The sequence below is a fragment of the Alligator mississippiensis genome, chromosome 2 (assembly GCF_030867095.1).
Source record: "Alligator mississippiensis isolate rAllMis1 chromosome 2, rAllMis1, whole genome shotgun sequence".
In the NCBI taxonomy this organism is placed as follows: Eukaryota; Metazoa; Chordata; order Crocodylia; family Alligatoridae; genus Alligator; species Alligator mississippiensis.
Window position 1 is genome coordinate 5650108 of NC_081825.1, and position 24147 is coordinate 5674254.

A 24147-nucleotide genomic window follows, 5' to 3' on the forward strand; every position below is an offset into this window, starting at 1 on the left:
CTGATGAATCACAAACAAGGAGGGCTGGAAGGGACCTCAGGAGGTCACATCTAGTCCTGCTCCGAGCAGGACCAGTCCCAACTACATCATCCCAGCCAAGGCTTTGTAGAGCCAGGTATTAAAAACCTCCAAGGATGGAGATGCCACCACCTCTCTGGGTGACCTCTTCCATTGCTTCACCACCCTCCTCATGAGAGAGTTTTTCCTAATATCCAACCTCAACTTCCCTTGCTGCAACTTGAGCCCATTGCTCCTTGTCCTGTCATCTGTCACCCAGGTGTTTCCTCTAAGCAGTGCGACGTGCACAGGCGTGCTCATGCCGTGCTGCCAGGTGCACCTGCATGGCCATGCACACTGCACAGCTTAGAGGAAACACTGCTACCCCCACTGAGACCAGCCCAGCTCCATCCTTTTTGCAGCCGTCCTGCGGGGAGGTGAAGGCTGCTATTCAATCCCCCTCGGTCTTCCCTTCTGCAGACTCAGTCAGCCCATTTCCCTTAGCCTTTCCTCACTAGTCATGTCCCCCAATCATTTTCATTGCCCTCCGCTGGACTCTCTCCAATGTGTCCACTTTCTTTCTGTAGCGGGGGCCCACAGCTAGACACAGGACTCCAGATGTGGCCTCCCCCGTGCTGAATAGAGAGAAGAATCACTGCCCTCGAACTGCTGGCAACGCTCCTACCCATGCAGCCCAGGATGCCGTTGCCCTTCTTTGCAACAAGAGCAGGCCATATTCAGCCTTCTGCTCACTTACTCTTTCAAACCCAGGGCGTTACACCCAGGTGAATTCGGTCTTGTATATTTTCATAAAACATTGAAGAAGTTGCAATTTGTTGTCACACGTTATTAGCACTTCAAGGCTCTGTGGTCATTGAGAGCTTGCAACTTACTTCTTTATTTTAAATCCTTTTCTAGTCTACAGCATTTGCTCTTTTGTGCTACAATATCGAGTGATATTTCTTTTGTTCCTTCTCTTGGCTGCAGAGAAAAGTCAAACCCCTGGCAAGCCTGAATAATAGGGGCAAATGCCACAACAGAGCCTCATTGTTCTTCCCTGCCATTCAGGTGCAGTAGCGAGTGGTACGCTTACTTCTCTCTTCAAAAGCAAGGAAAAAATGCTTGAAAGATGGCATGTTAAACTGAAGAAAGAGGCGATGATCTGTCCCTGTCCCTATTGCCACTAGTGCTAAACCAGTGCAGTCGTGAGAACTGTTTCATTAATGTTTGTTAACAATAGGTTGCTTTGAAAATCAGTGTCATATTATGCAGTCTCTTTTCTCAGCCGCACCCCTTGTTTTGAGATCGTTCTCTGCCTTGTCGCCTCCAATTCACAATCTTCCCTTTTTGCTGTGGGAATGTAAATCTCCCTGGTGTTTTACTGTATTAAGAATTTTCATGGTACATATCTGGGCGGGGGGGGAGCTTGGTCCCTTGACCTGTTGCTTGTACTCAGACAGCTAGTGCAAGGGTTGGGTATGTCTATTTTGCTCTTAGGTTCCTGCCATTGATAATATGGGGTTGGTGGTTGTTGCCGCGTTGGTCTAAGGACACAGGCAGACAAGGTTCTTTGGGTAGATGTGATATCTTTTATTTGACCAACTCAAGTTATTAAACCTGGATATCAGGAAACCCAAAGCTCACTCTGCCAACTCTTTTAGAACTCTTGAGCGTAAGTTATCTGTGGTCTGGTTGCTTAAAAAAGCTTCCAACCTGGCTCCTGCTTTCAGATAACAGCTTTCCCCCCTGTTCAATGCAGCGTCTTTGTGGCTAGTTTGACATTTTATGGCATAATAAATTGGTTGACTGTCTGGCATGGTACTGTTAATTATATGCTAAATATAACATCTGGTGGGGGGTGGGGAGCTGTACTTTAGTTCGTCTAATAAAAGCTGTACTAAAGTTGGTCTAATAAAAGATTGCCTACCATTGATAAAGTGGAGCAGGGAAGCATCTGCACTGAAAGGAATCGGTGATTACGGCTGGTAGAGCTGAAAGGTTTCTCTGTTAGCTTCAAGCTCCCCTAACACTTTAGCTGATTTCCACAGAGAACCTGGGTCCCCCGAGAGATGTCGTCCTTCAAATCCCCACCCACTGAAAGAGCTTGCAACTGGATCCCAAGCTGCTGCCCCCCTTATGCTAGCACATGCAGGCATCTTGGTACCCAAACCACTTGGTACCTAGACCATCCTGGCCAGCAGGCACATAGCTCATCCACTTGATACTCTCCAGGACCCTGTATTCCATATATCTGGGCACCACGTATACCCTGGGTTTCATACTTCTCTTCTGGCCTAGTGCTTCTTTCATCTTGGGAAGGAATTTTGTTTCGTCTGAATCCTGGCAGGTCTAATTTTACACTCGCATGCTTGTGCGGTCGGGACTGGCTGCCTCACCTGTCTGAGGCAGGCTGCAGCCTTCCCTGAGAGCACAGCAAAATGCACAGATTCCTCCTTTCTGCTTGGGGTATTGGAGGAAAGAAAGGTCACTCCAAACACAGAATAGCTGTTTCTGGCGCCACATGGCAGAAGCGTTTGACAGCTGTTCTTGCAGGCACCAGTCCAATTCCTTTTCAAGTAACACTATAAATATTTGTCAGACGGTCCTGAAATGATATATTTAAATGTATCTGTAATCACTTTATGGTGTTTACATAGATCTTCTTTACGTTTTTTAATTTGACTTTACAGCGTTGGTATCAATCCAGGGAAAAGCCATTAACATTCACCCAGCATTTGCTAGGCCTGACCAGGCAGCTGATTGCGGGAGTCTGTTCTGCCTCTGGCAGAGGCCATTGCTTCACGCTGCTAAGAAAGCTGATTCCACATCACCCCTTGTGATGTGCCTTAGGAGAGTATATGCACGGGGGGAATAATTGCCATTACATGATCAAATGCACCAAACATGACATTTCCTTTTGTGTTCCTATGTAAAACCACAAGTGAATTCCCCCCCCCCCTTGGTGCCTCCAGTTACAGAATTTGACTCTTGTGTCCTTAATTTGGGTCTGTGACTGATGACTTTTACTGGTATTTCACGATACATTACAACTTAAGCCAGTCTGCGCAGTGATATATCCTGAAAATCAATTTTTACTTCCCTCTTTAACACAATTTTAGTCTATTGCTACCACCCCACCACACTCGAGTTGGAAGGAAGAACTGTTAAGTCAGAGCAGCAGCGGGACTCAGATTTCAATTGCCAGTGGGATCTCCTTGGGAGAAGTGATCCGGCAGCGATCTGCTATCAATCAGGTATTTCTACTACATTTTCAGTAGGTTTTTGTTTCTCCAGGTAGTCTTGAGAGAGAGTGTTTCCTTGTCTGAAATCCTGTGCATTTAAGCTGGAAATATGTAATGCAATTGATATTTGTTGGGGACCCAACCCCAAGCGCTAAAGTTCAGTCTACAAGAACTCGGGCATTTGCTTATTTTTGCACACTGAGACTGGCCCTATTGTAGCTAATTTTATTCTATAAAATTACGTACCGTATGCATTTGCAAAGTAGAGACCCAAAATTGGCTTTGGAGTTTCAGAAGTCAGGGGATTACTGGGCACTGCGACTGAGAGATCGGAGGCTATTTTTTTGAACAGCACAGGGTGTTTATTTCATATAAAATATTAGCAAAATCATAACAGTATTCTGGACTGGACTCTCCAATTCTCCTTATTCCGTTTCTGCTTCCTGGTACAAAGAGATGAAATACTTTTTCTGTCGGTTCCTTTGAGTCCGGAATAACAACTCTTGAATCTTCCATGAAGATTTTAAAATGTACAACACTGAAATAGCCAACTATCTTTTAGCAAAGTGGGCATTGAGACTTTGAAAGAAAACTTGGCATACAAGATAGCTGAAAGTGGTACACTTCCTATTGATTATGCTTCGTAATATAATATACGAATTACAGAAGCATTTGTATCCTAACCACTTGCATAATATTCAGGGCCTCCATTGACAAATTGAAACTGTTAAGTGACATTATTTGTAATTCATACCACTGATCTGATCCTCACCCAGAGACATCTGCTTTGTCTTCCCCTGCCAATTCTGTGAAAAGCTGGAGAGCTGGGTAGGATGGTGACATCACAGATCTCTAGGTGGCCAAGCAGCTCTAGCCCAGTATGCATGCACCCTGGGAAGAAATGGCTTTCAAGGGGGAGGTATGGGCATATCAACTTGGAACAACAGGCTTGTCTACATGTGGGACGTTACAGCACAGTAGCTAGGTTGTGAATTTACCACATATTAGCTATAACACGCTGGGCACGTTTACACATGATGCTAACTGCGCAGTAGCCTAATACTGCTCAGTAGCGTGCTGGGCAAAACCCACGCTAATAGGCTACTGTGCAGTAGTATTAGGCTACTGCGCTGTAAGCATCACTAAAAACCCATGCACTGGTGTGACTGCGCAGTAGTGCAGGTTACAGCGCATTGATTAAGTACTTGGTTATCCAAAACTTAATGCGCAGTAACTATGGTGCATTAATGAACGTGTAGACGTGCCCGCTGGCTCCCTGCCTCGTCATTCTGCAGGTGCACTAAGGCTAGCAGCACACATCTTCAATGAAGAGTGATCAGCTGTGCTTCGACGTACCATGGCACAGCTGATCATGCTCCAGGGATGTCGGTAAATGTCTGCAGTTGGGATGCACCTGCAAGCCAGGGAAAACCCACGCTTGCAGATGTGCTCCCCCATGTTGGGGAGCAGGTGAATCCCCTGCAGCTTTCCCTGTATGCATCTAAATGTCTGGAGAGGGGGGTCTTGAACAGGGGTCCCTTTCTCCATGTTTGCCGGGATTCCTTTCTGTAAGGGATTGCTCCCCTCCATCCTGGCAGACATGCAGATGGAAATCCCACTGCTGGGTCTGACGGGGTTAGGCTGGGTGGGGGAGAGCAGGGTTTTCCTTGCCCAAGCAGACCTGCAGGTCTGGCTGAGCAGGGAAAACACCACAGAGGTAATACTGTTTGCTGCCATAAAGTGGCAGAGTCTATTACCACCTTTTGTTACACCAATGATTTTTCTTTCATGTGGTGCAACAAAGGGTAAGGACATCTATTTGCTCAGCAAAAAATTTTTATGGTGGCACCAATGAGGCGTCAGGTGATGGCCTGTTTCCACCCTAAATGTGAGATAGCAGACTTCATTTTCAAAGCGGTGTGAGCTACCTAGCACAAAAGTACAGCTCCCCCCCCCCCGATGTTACATTTATTATATAATTAACAGTAAACATGCCAGACAGTCAAACAATTTATTATGCCATAAAATGGCAAACTAGCCACAAAGATGTCCCATAGGACAGAGGGGAAAGCTGGATTGCTGTCATCTGGAAGCGGGATCCAGGCTTAAAGTTTTTTGTTTTTTTTTTAAGCAATCAGTTCAGATAACTTATGCTCAAGAGTTCTAAAAGAGTTGGCTGAGTGACCTTAGGGTTTCCTGATATCCTGGTTTTATAAATCTAGGATTCTTGAGGGTTATGTCACATTTAGTAAAAGCGCCCGCGTGATGACTGGCATAATTTGTAGCCTGACACAAACCCTGGGCAAAGTAGTGGCAAAGCTGAGATGGGATTCAATTAATAAAAATGAAAGGCTAGGGATAAAATGAATGGCTGGAAATATAAGTAATGCCAGCCAACTTGGCATTATTGGTGAATACATCAGGTTTAGTCAAGAAGACCTAATTCTTTGATGAGATGACAAGTGTTCTTGATAAAGGTAAGTGCACAGATGTCACTGATGCTTGTAAGGCACTGACTTTGTTCTGCAGGACGTTCTGATCTCACAAGCTGGTGCTCTGTGATATCGAGTTATCGCATGTTAAATGGATTAAGAGCCAGCTGACTGACAGCGATCAAAGAGGAGCTGTCAGGGGAGACTCACTGAATGATGTTGTGTCTTTTGTTCTCAGAGATGGGCTGTGATATGGCCTGGCAGCACAAGGAGGACCCACAGTGGCATGTCTTTATCTTTACACTTCTTTTTGGGGTTTTTTTTTTTTTCATCTGGAAACTCAGGACCCTCCCTTTGAATTCTTTATGCATTGATATGATCTGCGGCAACGGACTTGTCAGACTAGCACCAATAATCAGATTTGCTTATGAACAGTTCTTGTTCTAACCTAAGCTCTATTACCTTTATTGCTTGGTCCAGTAAAGTTTGTTACATTGCAATTTTGAATTACTGCCTTCAGCTCACTCTATGCTCATTGAAGCCTTACTTGCAGGGTTCAGAGCCAAATATTTACTGCCATAAATATTACATCCTAAGTTTACAGTTCTTTGAGGAAATTGTTGAATCAGTTATAAAAGAACGCTTCTTAATGCCTGGGAGAATTAGGGTTGGGGGCTGTACTTCTTGCACGCAAATTCTAGCTCAAGAAAACAGCCTCTGGACACATCATTTGCATCTCAAAAGGTAGAAATAACCCTGAATCTGGAGACTATTTTTTTTCTACTGATTGTGTGCAAGTTTTAGATTAAATGCAATATAGTGAGGCATTATTTCTTCATTTATATTAATATTTCTGCAGTTATAAATTATATGAATTTGTGTTAATGGTAGTAGTGCTGCTTGGTACATCGTAAATGGCTTTAATACTCTTAATTCTCTGCACTGAAAGCTGTTCTGTGCCCTTTCCATAATTAAAATACATCTGTGTAATTACTTCCCCAATAATCCCCCTGGAAATTCTTTTAATACACTGCTAGAACTGTCACATACTTAAAATAGAAGGTGCTGTATTATATTTAAAGGTGAAACAAAAGGATTTAAAAATTTTCTATAATTAACCAGAGGAATTCGGAATGAGATGAATTTTGAAGGCGAGTTGAAAAGCACTGGACCTGCCAAATCCCCAGGTATGAAGGGCTGTGTTCACTCGCCAGCTTGTTGGCACCATACTAAACAGTGCCAGTTGGCCCATTTACCCTGCCATACTAAGGCATTCGACGTCATTGAAGTTCCTCTTGCTCGTTGTTGAGGGGTTCACTTTGGTTTGTCTCGGAGGCAGGTCTTTTGCAATTGTAGGATCCCTGGGTAATTCCTCACCTAGGAAGTCTATTAGATTTCCTTTGTGGTGGTTTTTTACACTTAGTATCATAGAAAACGGGGGTTGAAGGGACCTCCAAGCAGGACCAGCCCCAACTACATCATCCCAGCCAAGGGTTTGTCTACCCGGGTCTTCCAAGGATGGAGACCGCACCACCTCTCTGGGCAGCCTGTTCCAGTGCTTCACCACCCTCCTAGTGAGCGAGTTTTTCATAATATCTAACCAAAACCTCCCTTGCTGCAATTTCAGGCCTTTGTTTAGGTTATTTAAATGGGATTCCTTAAATTAAGCTTAGATGCATGATGGGAAGGGCCCAGTTTGCTGCTTGGGATTTGCTGATTTGCAGCCTCTGCTCTCTCGCAAGTCAGAGTTGATTTGTGAGTCTGCTGTCCCCAGATGCCCTGTAGTGTCACGTAGTAAAGAAAGGACCAGGCTCTGTCGTGTTCATTGGAAGGCAGTTAAGTGAACAGTTAAGTTTGGAAGTGTGATGGCATGAGACTGGGGTCAGCGACCAGAAGGGCTCTTTCACGTCGATGGTCCTATGACAGTGTTTGTCATTGGAAACTAGTTAGTTGACGCTCAGAAAATATGGTAATTCTCATAGAATAGCTCTTTTCAATTTTCAGAGAAACTCAGGAAGTTTTTAAAGTCTGGAAGTGAAGGTGAGGGTGTTCAGCCACTTCACTCGGACCATTCGCTCCTTCACTTGCTCTCACCCCATCAAGTCACGCTGCCCATCTCGGTGAGAAATGCAGGCAGTTTGTCACCTCCATAAAATATTTTTATCCATTCTGCTCCAGCCGATTTACACTGCAGTTACACGATGTCTTGTCATAAAATATACAAAGCTATATGCAAGGCTCCGATAACAAATGATTAGATTATATTGGAAACCGATCCCTTGAAAAAGACCTAAAAGTTTATATCATCTCATAGCGGTTTGTTGCTTTGACTCTTGTGTTTCTTTTCAAACTTTTGTTTGGAGGCTGTGCCCAGCTTGGGTGAGCGAGGCGTGATTGGTGGACTGATAATAAACGATGAAGGATTACATGGTGGTGGGAAAATGCCAGGATACTTTCCCTATTCATTTTGCAGTTTTTTTCGACTTTTGATATTTTTAAAATGGTAGAATTTTTTGCCTAGGAAACATTTTGCGGCATTAACTGGATTCCTTTGAAACCATGCTTTCAATCCATTTTGGGAAGAATGTGATTTATACAATATTCTGTGTGGTTAAACAAAGTGCTGAATATTAGCTTGGCGTGCTAGCTTTGCTAGAGATAGACCCATTGTTCAGGCAGATCCCATGAGACCTTCCAGAGCAAGAGTACCAGACTCTTCTTGTCTGTAGGAGGTATTTTGGTACCTCTGTCTGTAGGAGGTGCATGTCACTGAGATGCAGAGACGCAGGCGAGGCATAGAGCCTGAGGCTTTCACATCCACATGTGCAAGAATGGCTTCAGTTCCAGAAGGGCACAAAAGCCCGTGGGAGAACACTTGAACGTCCCTGGACATTCATCACTGACCTTCGAGTCGCTGTTCTGGAGCAACAGAACTTCTGCAAACTAAGATGAACACAAAATTGTGCAACAGAAAATCATCCACAGACCAGGCTGTGTTAAGTATAGATTCTTATCCCAGTACCAGGACTAGCTTTTATAACCCCAGTGTCCTTCAGCGGGTTAACTGCTGTTTCTCCCTTTTGATCTCTTCAACCCACTTTCTTCACTCTCAGCTCTGCCTCCTTTCCTCCCATTTCCTATCCTTGGTATTTAAATTACTTGACTCCTTTCTGTTTATTACCCCTGCGTTCTGCAAGTCCATTCATAGCAAATTAGGCTGTTGCCTACGAAATCCAACATCTTCTAAATGAGTTAGGTCAGGGTGGGACCTTGGAGACTACCTTCTGCATATCCAGGTATAGAGTTTTAAACTTGTTCCTCTTCCTTGTCTCTCCAGACTTCCTTTACACCCTTTTTATATTTCCCCTCGGCTCTCTGCATTTACCTCTTATGCCAAGGGTAGGCAACCCCTGGCACGGGTGCCAGAGTGTGGCACGTGAACGCATTTTGCTTGGTACGTGCACCTTGGGGTGGACAGCAGGGAAGAGGCCAGGGCTGCACTGCCACAACAAGGATTGGGCCTCTTGCAGCTCCCCTGTCATCCGCCCCTGGCATCCCAACTTCTGACAAGCTGAGTTTGTGGGTTTTTTGGCACTCTATCCAAAAACATTGCTGACCCCTGTCTATGCATTCTTTTAACCAGTGGACCTAGCAGTAAGGTCTTGAAGGCTTTCTGCTCCTGCAGTTTATGGTACCCTCTGTTCTAGTATTGTGAATGAGATCTTCCATTAGGTTTATTATATACTGTAGTGTTGTTTTTTTTTAAATTGCATGAAGTTTCTGACTTTTCATCAGACTTCTGATGCCATCTTTTACCCCACTTGAATGGTAAAATAATCCTTGGTTCTGGGGTTTGGAGGCCCTCCAAAGAATCTGATATCCCAAAAAGTCATCATTTCTTTTAAACAATCATCCCACAAGGGATTTGACCAATGGTGAGTGGTGAAGGGGCATATCCTTTTATAACGTTATTGAGAGTACCGGAAAGTGTGGATTTTGATGATTACTACTATATTTACTCAGATACAAGATGAGGTTCCCCCCATCCCCCCCGCAATCAACACGGGTGAAAAAGACCGTTGTCTAATACTTACATACAAGGAAACCTCATTAAATACATTGTTTATTATTAAACTGCTGCCAAAAGCAGCATGTGAGCAGTAATGGAAACCAGCTATGAAGTTGATTAAATGCAGCCAGCTCTAAGCATGATTATTAAACACGAGGCCCATATTGGGCCCAGTTTTTTGTGTTTCAGGTCAAATCAGTCATATCATTTCCAAATCATATTGATTGAGCAGAACTCAGTTGTTCAAAAAACCATATTGATTGAGCAGGCAGAAATTAATCATTCTAAACACCATATATGGCGCTACAGCCGGCAAGCATCCTCCATCCCAGGCTCTCACCCTGGGGCTTCATATACTCCCAAATCCACTGGCAGGCATCCTACGTGCAGGCCTAAGCCTGGAGGTCTTGGAATTCAGATACCCCCACACTTTTAAAAATATATATATATTTCTAGCTCTCTCTCTGTCTGTCTCTCTCTATCCATTCATTATCTAGGAAGAACTTTTCTTCACACACCTTAACCCACATTCAAAGCCCCCTGAACCTGTTACAGTAAGTGCACTTGTGCTCCTGCGCACCTGTCCACAGTCCTTTCCCTAGCTCAATGATGGTGTCTTTTAGTCCTAACCCCAATTTTGGGGTTTATACTCTGTTTATTCGCTGTCGTTGTTGCTGTCACTGTTGCTTCTGCTGTCACTGCTTCTGTCATCGTTACTGGCTCCAGGTCTGGTTGTCTCGTTGTCTTCTGAGCTATCACTGTCCACTTCCATACTTGGATAGGTTAGTGCAGCCAATCTGAAAAAGATATAGGCTAGTGCCCATTGTGTGCGGTCCTCCTCAGCGCTGCCTCTTGTTGAGTCATGGTGAGCCACTACATTGAATACATTTTGATTTCCTCTTCGCTTCCACAACTGAGCTGATCTTTTCTTTCCCAGTCATTCCTGTTTCATCACCAGACATAAGTGTCTAGCAAACATTATCAAATAGGCCCCCAAACATTTCACCCAGCATCCTTCTGTCACCTCCACTCTCAGCCTGGCACATATGATTAGCTCCATGAGGTGGAGCACGACCAGGTTGCCCTGCGTTTCAACTGTGTATACATTTTGGACTGATGACAAGAACACCTGGTTTCAGTTGTGAGTGGAGGGGCTAATTGGCACATGGATCCTTTGTGGGGGGCGGGTAGGAGTATCTGGAGTACACACACATATTGAGCAGTGCTGAGTCCTAGAGAAGTAGGGCTCAAAGGAACTTCCAGAGGTCACTTCTAGTCCAACCCCCGCCTGAGACAGGATCATCCCTATCCAAACCACCCCATACAAACCATAATCTAAATTCTACACAAGACTGTTTTCAACCCTGCCACAGGTAAAGCAGGGGAACCATGATCATTGTTCTGCTTCTATAAAATGTCATTAAATGCTCAAGAGGTCCTGGGTAAAGGGCCATGCCCCCTGCTATAGAGAAAGGCAAAAACACTCATAATCCATACCAATTTGGTCATGGGGTAAAATTCCATCTTGACGCCAAATTTGGCAGTCAGTCTGACCCTGTGCAGAGGGGCAAAACCCTCTAGCAAGGAACTTCTGGCTTTGGTCCCAACAGGAGCACTGGCGCAGCCCAGTAGAGTCCCCGGCCTTGGTTGTAGACGGTACCCAATGCCTCTGAGGAAGCCTTAAAAACATCCTGACACATAACAGAAAAGCGGGGAGAAGGGGGACAGGGGCAACCAGCAAAGCCCAGAAGCATGGGAAATACCCATGGAAGAACATAGGCATAGTTACACCTAGATCATCCCTGACCATTGGCTGTCCAACCTCTTCTTGAACACCTCTAGTGATGGAGAGCCCACACCTTCCTTACACATCTATTCCACTGCCTCCCTCCTCTAACAGTGAAAGTGTTTTTCCGGAAATCCAATCTAAACCGACTTTGCTGCAACTTCAAGTCATTGGCCCATGTCCTTCTTTCTGCAGCAAGAGAGAACAGGTGCTTTCCCTCTTGTTTATGGGAGCTCTTCAAGTATTTGAAGTCTTCTATTGTATCCCCTCTTAAGCACTTTTTCCACAACCTGAACATGCCTAGCTTCACCAGCTCTGGAGCTCACTGTGGCTTGAAATGCTGTTGCCTCTGTTAGGGCCCAACCCGATGAATTATGTGGAAGATCACAAGCCTTTTGTCTTTGGACTGTAATGTCATGCATAGTTTTTACTACAGATAAGTAGATACAGAAGTCCTACTTAAGTGTGTCTTTGTGGAGTACCCGTGCTAAAACTTGTAGCTGTTTCAAAAGCAAAATGCATCAGTTCTGGATGAAAGAAGTCAATGGATACCTGTAGTAACTTGCATATAGGCAAATTATGTACAGGTATATTTGAGGGTCATTGTTTTCAAATTTGTCCCTCACTTCCATATGTTCAAGGAGGGCAGGGTCTGACAGTAAGGAGGGGAGAGTGGGCTGCAGGGAGAAGTTGGGGGTGGGAGGCAGAGGGCAAGGGGGCTACTTGATCCCCCAGATTTATTTTCCCAGGAGAAGAAATTGAGGCAAACCTCCAATAATTAGTTTCTATACCTGGAAAATTATAACATATATACATTTTTTCACATATGGAATCTAATTATTGGGGAGTCCATTGGCTATGTGTAGGGGGTACATGTGCACCCCCTGAGATTGGCCGTGCACCCCCTGGAAGCGCCAGCCGCAAAACCTGGAAGTGCACGTCTGGTTTCACCGCTGGCTCAGGGATCGGCCTCTGAGTATTCCCCCTCCCCGGTTGGCAATGGGCTGCTGGGACCCTCCCCCGCCACTGGCAGCGTGGTCCCCCCCCCGACTTGGGAGGCACCAGTCACCCATGGGGGAGTCATTTTATATTTGGTGTTGTTATATATTCAAGTAAATGCGTTTTTTGGGGGGGGCGTTGTTTGGGGTTTTGGGCGTTGTTTGGGGTTAAGTCGTCTGACTTCTGCTTGTGAAAAATCAAGTAGACTAGTTAAAAGAAAAATGGAGATTATCTTCTTTTTTGTTGTCTCCGTTGTTTTAGGGAATGGAACCGTGGTATCAGCTCCCAGCAGAAGCGGATGCCAGCCATCTCACGGCAGCATTGGGCACGAGAGTGGACTTGACCACAGGTGAAAACAACCTGACCGAGTTCCCGACCTTAGAGGAGGGCTCGTTGACGCTGACAGAAGAGGCTGGGACGCAGCATGAAGATGTGACGCACAACCCACTGCCAGGTATATTGAGCAATCATAAAAAAAATTAAACGGTTGCTGACCAGTCACGATACTTAACATGAAGTTGATTTATCGCATCCAAGTTCAAAGTGTTTCAACATGGATCTTTGTTATCATCTTTGCAGTAACATGCAAGATAGACAGATGGACCTGGACCATTTGTCCAATTCTCTTTTGAGCCCTTACTAAAACTTCCCTCCTTGTAAATAGTCAGAGTTCTTCTAATCCTGTTAGTGCGACTGCCTTGTTCTGTGATTTTTAGGACAAGTTACTAAACGGCTCTTCCTTACTGTCCTGACTTGTAAAGGGGGAATAATGTTGACATGACTGGTTTGAAGATTAAATACTAATTTTTAAAAGCATAAAACATAATCTGATAGACGTATAGAATTGCGGGTTTAAAAAAAGTGTTTCCTGAATGAGATAAAGTTGTCTCTTTCTCTGTAGTTGTGGAGGGTGGGAAAATATGGATGTAGGGTACATGAGTTATCATTTTGTCCAATTAGTAACATGCTCTTAAAATCTTGGATGAAAGGCGTTGTGTTAACATACAGGCCGTTATTGCTCTTCAGCTGGGTCAGTGTCTTTTGATGTGCCTATTTTAAATTTTCAGGTATTTGAATAATGATTTCTGAATAATTGTAACCAGAAATACCTTATTGCTGCAAGATTTGAACAAACCCTTTTGTCTGAATGTCTTGCAGTTATGCCAGATTCCCCTTGAGGAATTGTTATTCAGTGTTTATGGACCCTGATACATGACTGTGGCTCTAAAGGACGCTACAACTAGTCCTCACTGCAGTGCTTTCATATTTTCTAGATTGCATTTAGTTTTTTCACCCCTGCAGACTTCAGAATTTAAGTTTTTGTTTGCCACAGGGGAAAAAAAGTGTTTGGGAACTGGATAAAACCATCACACAATTTAGTATAAACTCTGCTAAGGTGGGGTTCAGGGTTGGGATAGCCAGCAGGGGTGCCTCTTAGAGTTTAGGTGAATTTAGACTTGTGTGGAAAAACTTCCCATCGTAGGCTTTTTCTCAAGCCAACATTTTATTAGCCTCTTGCATGTCCAGCACTAAATCCAGTCACAGTTCTTAAGGGAAAAGACCCTGAAAACAATATACCACCCATGTTTTTGATCAGTGATTCTGAGTTCTCGTGGCAGTCTCTGATGACGGGCTAGCTTGCGTTTAGTCACCAGTGGTCTTTCATGTACAATTGATGCTGCTGAGATGTTGAACAGATTCAATGAACATTGCTCGCGGAGTCCAAATTGATAATGGCCAGTTAGCGTTTCAGGCGGTTTGAACCGAGTCTGGCACATATTTTTCCTGCCATAATTGCAGAACTCGACAGCGTTTGATCCTCCTCTGTAGTAAGAAGCCAGCAGTCTTCCTTGCTTGCCTTGATAATCCAGGTGTATACTATTGCTAGTAACATCATCAATGCAGGCTTGCCATCAGGAAGGCTGCTGTGACAAAGGAATGCATTCAGATCAATTACTGAAATGACTTGAAACTTTTCCCCTGAAGAGGTTTGTGACCAGAAGTCACTGATGGTTAAGAAGGATGTAAAGGAGCACATCAAATGGAAAAATTGATTGTGTGTGCATGTATACATGGTAGTGTATACATAGGTAGTGGGTGAACTTTCTGTAATTGGATGACCTTTTTATGCACAAATGCAATAAACCAAACATCTGAAAATTGCTTAATTAAAAAAAAACAACAATCCTCTGTTAGTACAAACCCAGCTTCCTCTTGCCAACACACAGGGCTGTTTACACCGAGGAATTACGTGGACGCTGCAAGGGGAGCGGCTGCCTTATAGCTGGTTCCGTCTAACAGCGAGGAATTGATTTGAGACTCTAAGGTAGAGGGTAATTTTGGGTGAAAAGTGATCATTAAATGATAGAGTTCACTATTCAGGGAAAATAGAGTGCGTGGGGGCAGGAAAATAAGGATAATGAACTTCAGAAAAGCAGACTTCAGCAAACTGAAGGAACTGGTAGGTAGGGTCTCTTGGGAAGATGATCTCAAGGATAAAGAAATGCAGGCGACTTGGCTGTTATTAAAGGAGCCTGCACTTTAAATGTACAAGGATGAATTATCTTGATGCATAGGAAGATAGGAAGCATATTAAGAGACTAAGAGAGCTGCATCAGGAGCTCTTCAATGACCTGAAAATCAAAAGGGAATCCGACAAAAAATAGAAACGAGGGCATACAACCTAGCAAGCTTGTAAATGAATAGTGCATGCACGTAGGGGTAAAATCAGAAAGGCTGATGGGCCAAATGAGTTTCAATTAACAAGGGACATAAAAGGCAGCAGAAAAACCAATTGTATAAATATAGTGGAGGTAAGAAGAGGAAATTTGAAGAGGTTACTAATCAGGGAAGGAGAACAAAGAGCAGATGATGCTGAGAAGGCTGAAGTCTTCAATACGTTCTGTGCGTCAGTCTTTTTAAGAAAAAATAATTATGACCAGATACTTGAATTTATCAGGAGAGCAGGCGGTATAAAGAAAAAACTATTTAGATGTGTCCAAATTTTCAGGGCCTGATGATTTCCTCATAGAGGGCTTGTGGAACAAGCTGAAGTAATCTCTGAACTAGAAGTGGTTGTCTTTTGAGAACTGAGCAGACAGGGGAGGCCCTAGATGCCTAGAGAAGGGCAAACCTAGTACTAATCTTCAAAGGAGTGGAAAAAATAAAGAGGACGTGGTGACTTTTATGGACCAGCCAGCCTAACTTTGATGCCTGGAAAGATTCTGCAACACATTGGTTCATAAGTACTTAGACTAGTGGTTCTCAGCCTTTTTCGGCTCAAGGCACCCCTTGGAAAATGACATCTTCTAGTCTTGACTCATTTTTTGACTACAGAAAAATAACAGAGCAACTCTTCTGTTGCAAAGAGCTTGGAAAGACCACAGTTGGGCAGAATGGTTTTTTAATGCTTTGGCTTCCTAGTTGAAATCTCTGAGGTTATCTCGTGAATCATGTTGCACACCTAAAAGTGATAACATTGCCTGGCACCCTACAGCACCCCAGAGAGGATCTCAAGGTACCCCAGGGTGCCACAGCACTCTGGCTGAGCATCACTGACCGAGATGATAATTGACTCTTAAAAACAGGCAGTGTGAGTTTATCAAAAGTATTAAGATCAAACTAATATAATTTCCTTCTTTTGGAAGGTAATGAGCCTTGTGGATAAAGGGGCGGGGGGTAGGAAGCAGTAGAAGGGAGATTATTTTGATTTCTTTAAGGCTTTTGACACTATCCCATATGATGTTCAGCTTTTGACACTGTCCCATATGATGTTCTCATAAGAAAGGTAAGGAAAAATGCTGTAGATGTAATCACTGTAAACTGGATGTGCAACTCATTCAAAAATCATACTCAGAGCAGTCATCGAAGGTTCCCTTTCATGCTTGGGGGGCATCTCATGTGGGATCATGTAGGGATCTGTCAGTGGGGCAGATTTATTCAATATTGTCCTTAACAGCTTGGATGATGGGAAGAGAGGACTCTTAAAATTTGCAGAGGACATCTGGCTAGGCAAGGAGGAGAGTTTGCAAGCACTTTGGATGTTGGGTTCAGAATTCAAAATGATAATGACAAATTGGAGAGATGGTCTAAAATCAGCGTAATGAAGTTTAGTCAAGACACACGCAAAATGCTGCGCTTAGGAAGAGAAAATCAAATATATAATTACAAAATGTGGAGTTGCTACTGGATATTGTAGCTGATAACCAGGGATCGTAGTCTTCCGCAGGAAAAAATCTCTATTTAAAAAACACAAAAATCCACAATTTTCTGTGACCTCCTGAATGCCGAATAGTTCCAGGCATTCTCAGTTTTATCCAAAGAAGAGAAGGCTAAGTGTGAGGACACAAATCTTCCCATACGCAAAAGGCTGTTATAATAGGATCAGTCTTAATTATTTTGTGGAGCTGTGGCAGGAAGAGCAAGAAGAAACTGGTTTGCAGGACATATGGCTCAGGTTGGATATTAGGAAAACCTTCCTAACTATTGTGGTGGTGACACCCAAACCCTGGGGTTGTTGTGGAATCTGTTCTGAAAAACCTCCGAAGGAAGAGAGCATAAAAATCTGTCAAGTATGATGGAGGTATACTTATTCCTGTGTCAGAGGTGATGGTTTAATTTGATGATTTTTTTAGATCACTTCTGCTCCTCCATTTGATCCTGTTGCATGTAGGCCAGGACCTTGATGAACTAAGATGGGATGTTAAATAGACTTTAGCCATGGGCATCAGGGACTGTTTTCTTTAACATTGCATTAACTGGTTTCAGTTAACTTTAGAATAATCAGTTTACCCAGGATTATATTCCATGATTCAATATACCCACGAGTTTATGTAAAGCAATGAGCATCTACTCTTGGCAGACAAATAACACTTGATATTAGATTTTGAACGCTATTCCTGATAAAGCAAGTTTAAAACCATGATTGCCTCTCTTCTGCATAGAAAGCAGGACCATTATTTTGATTAGCCTCTTTTACCTGAGTCATGAGAACAGTCTTAAATAACCTCTGTGAAATGTTATATCAAATATGTTACTAATGCACCTTGTAGTGCATTATGACTAACCAGCAAGATGTTAAAATGTCATTATCTTCATTGAGGATCAAACCCTGATTAACATCATGGCAGTTAGTATGACTCATTTAGGGTGTCTGCGGATGCAGTGCACTTTTGTAGGATAGGCAAAGTGTTACTGGTGCAGTTAAATTGCTTGTTGACCAGTGGTGATGGCCTTGAGGCTATTTCTCTGTGAAAGCAAGACAGGATGTTCTTTACCCCAGTGTCCCCTTTTGTAAAATAAAGAGACAATTTATCCACTTCCCAGAGTTGAGGCTTAATTAAATATTTACAAGCAGGTTTTATAGAAGCTGAGTGTGTTCAGTATTATTACTGGCTCGCTACCACCAAAGTTACTACTCAATACATCAAGGAAATGTAACACTTCCATTTCCTTTTGCAAGATGCGGTGTTTTGCTGGAAAGCCATAAAAATTAGAGAAGAAAAGGACCCATTAGCTTTCATCACTCTATTTGTTGTCTTTGCATTGTAGAATTATTCTTTATTGGATGAAAACTGGGAATTGTGCAGTTTAATATTAAATGCTCATGGCGATGTAGTTTCTTCCTTTTAAGAGACCATGCCATCATTAAGAAAAACTTCCTTGGAGTCTCAGAAGAGCCTATGCCTGACGAAGGGAGACTGGACTCAAAAGCTTGCTAAGAACTGTTTTTCCAACTACTCAGTCGGTCTAATAAAAAATATCACATCTACTCAAAGAACCTTGTCTGGTAATTACCAGAAACTTTAAAGTTCATTCTATTAACCTCCGTTACGTAGTCTGTAAGAAAGATCAGAGCTTGATTATTTTTTTAAAATATGGGATACTTATCTCAAAGTACTTTTTAAAATCAGTGAATAAAACAGTGGGAGTATACAGAGTATGTAGGTGTGTACAGTATGCTTTAAGCAGTAGCTCATACACACTTAAATCGCTGATGGGAGAAGGGAGCTGATAGCACTAGTATAGTGCATGTCTGTCTTTCTCTTTTCTAAAATCACATGCTTGTCATTAAAATTCCACTATGAAATGCTCATTGAAATGACTGGAGCTACGTTATGGAGCAGAGTGACAAAGCCAAGATGGTTCTGTTTTGTTTTGCACTCCTTAATCTTCCATGAACAGCAATTTGCCGATGGCATTCAGGTTTGTTGGCAGGCTGTAAGATGAAGTATCATGCCCAGGTTTGCTTGTTCAGTAAATTCAACTGTGAGAAGGTTTTTGACCTTCAGAGTGACAGTAGGAAGAATTATTGTTTTGACACGAGATGTTCAAAGAGTGCGGTACCGACGTCACTCGCTGCTTTGAGTACCATGCACCTGCTTTTCTGCCCACAAAACCTAGGGTACATCTCAGTGTAATGAGCCCCTATGTCATTGAAAGCATCAAGAACATGATAGTGATGATTTTTCTGCTTCCCACGGAAAATAAGTAACTCAAAATGTTTTATTTCAGATGGCATAAAATTAGAAAACATGAAAAAATGTTGAAGGGAGGATGGAGCCTTTTTGGAACTGTCGGGTTGTATTTGTGCAAGGATTTTGTTCTCCAGACTTAGAACGGCACTTAAGGACAATGTACGAAGCTCCTGGGGAGCAGTTTCAATGGCTGGTTTTACTGGTTTCCAGGTAGCTATGAAGGACGTTGGAATGAGAAAGGGGAGGAGGTTTCCTGGCTGTTGGGATGTGGGGCTAAGCTGAAACTAGAGTGACTCTTGACTGGCATTCTTCTTTGGAGACGGTTTGTTTTCTTCTGCTCCCTTCCCTAGTTTTCCTCCCTGTCTCATTCATAGAATCATAGGAATCATGGACTTGCAGAAAATGAGGCTGGAAGGGACCTTAGGATGTCATGTAGTCAAACATCACTCCCAAAGATATCATCCCAGGCAAGGATTTGTGTAGCAGAGTCTTAAAAACCTCCAAAGATGGAGGCTCCGCCGCCTCTCTGGGGAGCCTGTTCCAGCGCTTCACCACCCTCCTCGTGAGAGAGTTTTTCCTAATATCCAACCTCAACTTCCCTTGCTGCAGCTTGAGCCCATTGCTCCTTGTCCTGTCATCTGCCCCCACTGAGCACAGCCCAGCTCCATCCTCTTTGCAGCCCCCCTGCAGGGAGGTGAAGGCTGCTATTCAATCCCCCTCGGTCTTCTCTTCTGCAGACTGAATCAGCCCAGTCCCCTCAGCCTTTCCTCACCAGTCCTGTCCTCCAGCCCCCAACCATTTTCATTGCCCTCCTCTGGACATTCTCCAACGTGTCCACATCCTTTCGGTAGTGAGGGGCCAAAACTGGACACAGGACTCCAGATGTGGCCTCCCCAGTGCTGAATAGAGGGAAGAATCACTGCCCTTGATCTGCCGACAGCGCTTCTACCAATGCAGGCCAGGACGCTAGTAGCCTTCTTGGCAACACGGGCACACTGCTGGCTCATATCCAGCTTATTGTCCACTGTCAGTGCCCAGCCTGCACTGGTGCACGAGATTGGGCTGGTTATGGGTTGGATAGATCCCAACCCTTCCTAAACCATGCCACAGTACAAAACAAAGATTCATCTGTTCTCACTGGCTTAAAATAACCTGTTCAGCCTTCACAAGAGAAGGCTGAGAGGGGACCTGGTGGCCATCTATAAACTTACTAGGGGGGACCAGCAGGGAATGGGAGAGACCTTGTTCTCCCAAGCGCCTCCCGGAGTAACAAGGAATAACAGCCATAAATTGCTGGAGAGTAGGTTTAGACTAGACATCAGGAGGTGCTACTTCACAGTCAGGGCAGCCAGGATCTGGAACCAACTTTCAAGGGAAGTAGTGCTGGCTCCTGCCTTGGGGGTCTTGAAGAGGAGGCTTGACGATTACCTAGCTGGGGTCATTTGAGCCCAGTTTTCTCTCCTGCCCAGGGCAGGGGGTTGGACTAGAAGATCTGCAAGGTCCCTTCTGACCTTACATCTATGAATCTATGAATTGTTCTGTCCCAAGTGCAGGACTTTGCACTTCCCTTTATTGAACCTCATGAGATTTCTTTTGGTCCACTTTTTCAGTTACTTGCCAGTACCATCATTCTCATCAGACTGGAAAGCAGCAGTGAAATGGGAAGCACAGGTTAGTCAACTCATAGCTTCAGGACCTCCATGTAGGGAGTTGGGCAATAGTTTGGAAGGGACAGACTGTGCTGGGGTGGGGTGAGGTGGGGTGGCAGAGACGGGTTGAGAGAGCCTGTGTAGAACCTCTATGTGGGATGTAAAGGAAGGGACGAGGGAAGTTGACTTCAGTTGTGCATTTGAAACAATTTTTTGGATTAGATGTGTAGCAATGTACCAGATGCCCGGGTTCCCTTGGGAAACGGCGGGTCTCCCCTTGCAGGCGGGCAGCATTCCAGTTTGCAAGGGGTCCTGCTTGGGGCTGCTGGGAGCGAGATGCAGGGGGTGCTGCATGCATGTAGCCAGGAATACAGCCAGGCAGCATGGAGAGCAGCTCCCTGCAGGTAAGTGTATGGAGGGGAAGGGACACAGGGGAAGGCAGATCAAGGCCCCAATGGCGGGGGAGGAAGAGGGGCTGGAGCTGGGGGCACATCAGTATGCCATTCTCTGTACCATCACGTGGAAAACTCATGGAGCCTGCCGAATTTATAACCTTTCACAATCTTTTTAAAGCCAGTGAGAACAGATGAGTCTTTGTTTTGTACTGTGGCATGGTTTAGGATGAGTTGGGATCTATCCAACCTATACCTTTGCACTCATTTCAAGTTTCTGTCTTTTCCTTTCCCATCTGTTCCACAACATCTCTTCACATCTCTTCTCATATACACTTGTCTTTCTACCTTTTTACAAGCAGGCATTTTGTTCTGTCACAGAATACCAATCATTTGCTCATTCTACTCTGATGCATCCTCAGAACCTTCCCACTTCTTCAGTCTTGGCAGTTAGCACCAAAAGAATCGGTGTTGCCCACCGTCACATTGGATGGCAAGTTGGGCAGCAACGACCATGAGATGATTGACTTCAGGATCCTGGGAAAAGGAAAAAAGGAGAGAAGCCGAGTATGGGCCCTGCACTTCAGAAAAGCAGACTTTGACTCACTCAGGGAACTGATGGGCAGGATCCCGTGGGGAGAGGGGGAGAGGAGTCTGGGAGAGCTGGTTGCATTTTTAAGACACCTTACTGAGGTGCAGGAACAACCATCCTGATGTGCAGAAAGAATAGCAAATGTGGCAAGTGACCCGCTTGGCTTAGTAGAGAACTCTTTGGTGAGATTAAACACAAAAAGGAGTCTTATAAGAAGTGGAAGCTTGGTCAGGCAGCTTGGGAGGAGTATAAGATTATTGCTTCGGCATGCAGCGATGAAGTCATGAAGGCCAAAGCAAAATTGTAGTTGCAGCTAGCAAGGGATGTATAGGATAACAAGAAGGGTTTCTACAAGTAGGTCAGCTGCAAGAGGAAGATCAGGGTAAGTGGGTCCCTTGTTGAATGGGGGAGGCAGCCTTGTGACAGAGGACGAGAAGAAGACTGAAGTGCTCAATGCCTTTTTTACCTCTGTCTTCACAGGCAAGGGCAACTCCCAGACTACTGCACTGAGCAGCACAGTTTGGGGAGGAGGTGACCAGTCCTCAGTGGTGAAAGAACAGGTTAGGGACTATTTAGAAAAGCTGGATGTGTACAAGTCCATGGGGCTGGAGGCATCCAGCGGTGCTGAGGGAGTTGACTGATGTGATTGCAGAGCTGCTGGCCATTCTCTTTGAAAACTTATGGCGACTGGAGGTGGGGGTCCAGGATGATTGGAAAAGGGCAAATATAGTGCCCATCTTTAAGAAAGGGAAGAAGGAGGATCTGGGGAACTACAGACCAGTAAGTCTCACCTTAGCCCTGGGACAAATCATGGGGCAGATCCTCCAGGAATCCATTTCTGAGCACTTGGAGGAGAAGAAGGTGATTAGAAACAGTCGGCATGGATTCACCAGGGGCAAGTCATGCCTGACCAACCTGATTGCCTTCTATGACGACGTGACTGGCTCTGTGGATGTGGGGAAAGCAGTGGACATAACAAACCTTGGCTTCAGCAAGGATTTTGATACCACAGCATTCTTGCAAGCAAGCTGAGGAAGTACAGGCTGGATAAATGGACTGTAAGGTGGATAGAAAACTGGCTGAATTGTTTGGCACATTAGGTAGTAATCGGATAGTAGACATTTGGCTCAGTGTCTAGTTGGCAGTAGGTAGCAAGTGCGGTGCCGCAGGAGTTGGTCCTGGGGCCGGTTTTATTCAATATCTTCATTAGCTATCTGGAAGATGGCATAGAGCGCACCCTCAGCAAGTTTGCATGACACCAAACTGGGGGAGTAGTAGATATGCTGGAGGGTAGCGCTAGGATTCAGAGAGACCTTGAGAAGTTGGAGGATTGGACCAAAAGAAATCTCATGAGGTTCAACAAGGACAAGTACAAAGTCCTGCACTTAGGAGGGAGCAATCCCATGCACCAGTGCAGGCAGGGGTGCCTGGCTGGGCAGAGAAGGACCTGGGGGTGACAGGGGACAATAAGATGGATATGAGCCAGCAATGTGCCCTTGTTGCCAAGAAGGCTAGCATCCAGGGCTACACTGGTAGGAGCATTGTTGGTAGGTCAAGGGCAGTGATTCTTCCCCTGTATTCAGCACTGGGGAGGCCACATCTGGAGTCCTGTGTCCAGCTGTGGTCCCCCACTACAGAAAGGATGTGAACAAATTGGAGATAGTCTGGTCAAGGGGAATGAAAATGGTTTGGGGGCTGGGGAACATAACTGGTGAGGAGAAGCTGAGGGAACTGGGCTGATTTAGTCTGCAGAAGAGAAGACCGAGGGGGATCGAATAGCAGCCTTCACCTCCCTGCAGGGGGGATGCAAAGAGGATGGAGCTGGGCTGTTCTCAGTGGGGGCAGATGACAGGACAAGGAGCAATGGGCTCAAGCTGCAGCAAGGGAAGTTGAGGTTGGATATTAAGAGAAACTTTCTCACTGGGAGGGTGGTGAAACACTGGAACAGGCTTCCCAGAGAAGTGGTAGAGTCTCCGTCTTTGGTGGTTTTTAAGGCATGGCTTGACAAAACCCTGGTTGGAGTGGTGATGTTGGGGCTGGTCCTGCTTGGCGCAGGGGGTTGCACTAGATGTGACCTCCGGAGGTCCCTTCCAGCTCTCGTTGTCTGTGATTCTATATTGAAAGCGAGTCGAGACGGGGAGAATGGAAGGAAGTAGAACCTGTCCCTGGTTCTCACGGTCTGATCTGTGCTGTTTTTCTGCATAGCCTATAAACTTTGTAAAGCTTAGCCCTTGTGACTTTTTGGCTTGAATAGCATGCATAGTGCTTCAGACACTTGACAGATAATGCACTAGATACAAGTTTCACAGTACAGGTGCATGATAGTTAAAGAATGTACCCTGGAAAATGACAGTAAAGTTGCAGCAAAACTTTCTTAAGCTGTATAGTCCTATGCGGTGAAGATGGAATAGGTCATCTTGTTCATACATAACCTATAATATGCGTTTTCCTTTGCGTAGCTTGTTTCACATTTAAATTTATAATGACAATATGCTCACTGATGAGGGAGGGGG

At 44.6% G+C, this 24147-nt stretch overlaps 1 protein-coding gene across 5 annotated transcripts in view; it reads left to right on the plus strand.

Moving 5' to 3' along the window:
- ALMS1 (ALMS1 centrosome and basal body associated protein) overlaps window positions 1-24147 on the plus strand; it is a 114281-nt gene that overhangs the window by 17595 nt on the left and 72539 nt on the right. For 4 of the 5 annotated variants that reach the window (XR_009459663.1, XR_002092815.2, XM_019495663.2 and 1 more), the window contains exons 2-3: window positions 3117-3251; window positions 12787-12979. Coding sequence is in view for 2 of the 5 variants with exons in the window: in XM_019495663.2 (XP_019351208.2) it covers window positions 3117-3251; window positions 12787-12979 (328 nt within the window). In the remaining 3 variants the exon portion in view is untranslated. The remainder of the gene's footprint in view (window positions 1-3116; window positions 3252-12786; window positions 12980-24147) is intronic. The other variant, XR_009459664.1, reaches the window with a different exon arrangement.